A 3325-nucleotide genomic window follows, 5' to 3' on the forward strand; every position below is an offset into this window, starting at 1 on the left:
TGTGTGGGTGTAGCTGAGGGTGGGGGATTTTTTGTTATCATGTTTGTATAAACGTAATTTATGGTTTGGTTCAACAGAATATAGACAGCGAAAATATTTTTTTAAATGCTAAATGCCAACGAATATGTACTGAAGCAGAACATTTTGATAGATAAAAACACGTTTACATCTTTTTTCAATACATTTTGACATCGGGTGCTGATGTGTGAGAGAGGAGAGCGATTACACTCTCTGCTAACCAGATTACCATGAGACACCCTGAAGAACTGCTTATTTTAATGTATACTGAGCTCATGTAGTGCATATAAAGTTGTGCTTACTCAAAGTACCTGGGCCATGTAGTATTATTTAGGCATAAACTGTCTGGATAAAGGGGGCCTCACAGCTGACTTTCCTTTGGGGCCCCTAAACCGGTTCGTACAGCCATGGTTGTGCCAAACTGAGGAATCATCAGATACTTTCTTCAGTGTTTCATAACAGGCCACATGGCTGCGCTACTGTCAAACACAGTGTGAGGGCCACAAGCTCAGAGAGAAACGTACTATTCCTGAACACATGTAAAGATTTGTGACTTTAATGTTAACGCTCATTGAGCCATATGGTAAATGTGTCAGAATGAACATGGTGTAAATGAACCACGTAGCAGAGAGCACTACAACCGCAGAGAGGGTATCCGTCACACCGCTGTGTGGCTCACCTCGGCAGGTCGCTCTTCCACACGTACAAACTGCCCACATAAGAACACGCCAGCAGCAGACAGGACAGCACCGACAACCAGCACAGCCCGTCCGGTGGCACGAAGTCGCCATTGCTGCGTTTCATTCCATCTGTCAGAAAGTTTGGCGAGAATTCCTCCTCTTCCGCCATGGCGACTGCCGGTTGAGACTCAAGCAAACGACTCCTCGGCACCGGGGCGGTCGGTGGACCATCTAACGATATAAAACATCCACCAGTATGAGGTGTGAAGGTGTCAATAATCTCCTTTCCAAACGTGAGCTAATGTTACTAGCTGGAGGGCTAGCTTCTGCGGCGCTCTATAACGACGTCATCATATGTTGCATTTTTTTTTCCTTCTTCTTCGAGGGGTTTTATTGCAGCTGGCATTGTTACTGTAGCATTACTGCCATCTTGTGTCGTTAAATATGTCCCTTTTTGGTCATTTCCTTTGTTAGGTTAGTTTCATGAGCCCCCCCAAATCAAACAGCCTTTGTCTGATTTGCACACTAACGTTACCCTTAACACTCTCCTAAAATATCCTAAAACGGAAAAAGCAAATTAGTTTTACATTCCGGACTACAAAGGGGTCAACATGAAAAAACTATCAGAATCAGCTTACGCATACATGGAATTTGTCTCCGGTTTCGACTCCGCTCTCAATGTACATACACAGATTTACAGTAAACAAGAAAATATATATATAAAGAATAAAAAATGGCAGCAAAAAAGTAGAACAGATGTAGGTATAAACATGATTCTGAAAAAACTATCTATCAAATCCAAAGTGGATTTAAGGTATATGGTTCAGAATATGTATCTCTAAACATAATTCTCCCATTCAGATTTGTTTTATCCGTGCTGGTAGCATTTAATTATAACCCAAAATGAATTACAAGTAAATCAGCTTGATTTCTTTAAAAACTCCACACTGTATTACTTCTCTTTCATCTGTTTTTTTATTGTATAATTAAAATATAGTTTTATGATGTTTGTATCTATTGTCTGATTTTATAGATATTTCTTATGTTTTGGTCATGAGCTTTGGTTGTTTAGTACTGGAGGAGCCTGGTATTGTTCACACTGTCACTGTGTCACGGCTTACTGGGACACTTGAATCGTTAATGGTGCATTGTTTTCCAAGTCTCCATTTTTTCAAAGGACTTTGAGGACTTTTTGTCCATGTTAACTTAAAATTTGAGAAGAAACGTTCATTCTTTCCTTTGGAAACGGAACAAAACCTTCATGAAAAATAATTCAATGTGAATATTCCACTTGTTTATAATTGCTTGGATAGATGTTACTTTTTAGTAGCTTGAACCAGTTTATGTTTCTGAATCTATGGTGCAGTTTATAGGCTACTAATCACAGAACAGTTGATGACTACCGAAAATGTATTTGTCTGTTAGTCAAATGTCATATTCATAAATCCAGAACAACTAGCAGTGCAACCTTACACTTTTCTCTCTTGTATGTGTCCTGAACAATATCTCTGTATCAGAAAAAAAACATGACAAACTGTTGCTCTTCAGGACAACATTATAAAGCCCATCTGATGTTTAGTGATGTATTTTGCTAGCCGTTTTGATTTGCCCAAACAAGCTATATTGTGTAGGCCATAGGTAAGCTATGAATGGTATATTTCATAATCCCTGTTTGGATGTAATATCATTGAAATATACAGGATGCCTACCTAGCAAAAGTTCATATGGTATGTTAAAACTCCTTTCAAAATGAATTAGGCCTATGTGTGCAGATCTGTTCATTATTATTTCAATTCATTATCAATTATTCTGATGCCATACCTTTTTGTTTGTGGGAAAAACTGGAACTATTGTCACCAGATGGCGCCAAAGTAATGAATGTAGTGGAATGAACGTCCATGAGGTCAGGGTAATGGACATTTCAGTCTGGACTAATCCTTATAAACAGATATCTGCATATCTGTAGGCAAAGGGACATGCTTTTGGTATCAATTATTAAATAAATATTTGTAGTCCAAGTAGTATTAACCGATTACGTTTTGAGCAGGCTTTGGTTGAATGCAGGTGACCAGCCTGGGTTGATATAAGTGTGCACCAGAGCAGTGGACCTAAGACATTATCATCCCCAGAGGCCTAACGCCTAAAGCCTTTTACTTTAATGTGGGCGGTGCAGAGTTGAGGTCAATGCAGGTCAAAGCTGTAGTGAAAGTTAGCTGATGATTAGCACCACGTTAGCATAATAGCTAATGCTAGGACGTCCGGTTCCTTTTGGTTTATTGTTTTATTCTTCTCTTTTGTAAAGAAGGGCTTTTGTAGCTCTTTTGCTTGCTGATATTTTTAAAGGAGGAGGATAAACAACACCAACCTCAACCTGGCAACCCAAAACTTGTTCCCCATTAATAAATAAATAATTCATCAACCAATAATAAAGCCATAAGTTAGGTCTTTGATCGTAAAATGATGCATTGGTGCTTTTATGAGTCCTTGAAGGCACCATGATTTGGAACCCCAAATTTACCGGGTGCGCGTAAAGGCAGCACAATATTCGTGTGACAAATTTATTTTTCTTTCTCGAGCCAAAGAGAGAGAGAGAGAGAGAGAGAGAGAGAGAGAGAGAGAGAGAGAGA

General features: G+C 39.1%; 1 protein-coding gene across 1 annotated transcript in view; it reads right to left on the reverse strand.

The window, feature by feature from the left end:
• rce1a (Ras converting CAAX endopeptidase 1a) overlaps positions 1-1041 on the reverse strand; it is a 9192-nt gene extending 8151 nt beyond the window's left edge. The window contains exon 1 of the mRNA XM_031877671.1: positions 698-1041. Coding sequence (XP_031733531.1) covers positions 698-867 — 170 coding nt within the window. The 5' untranslated portion in view covers positions 868-1041. The remainder of the gene's footprint in view (positions 1-697) is intronic.
• Positions 1042-3325: the final 2284 nt, after the last annotated feature.

The sequence above is a fragment of the Anarrhichthys ocellatus genome, unplaced genomic scaffold (assembly GCF_004355925.1).
Source record: "Anarrhichthys ocellatus isolate YVR2014 unplaced genomic scaffold, GSC_Weel_1.0 scaffold144, whole genome shotgun sequence".
NCBI lineage: Eukaryota > Metazoa > Chordata > Actinopteri > Perciformes > Anarhichadidae > Anarrhichthys > Anarrhichthys ocellatus.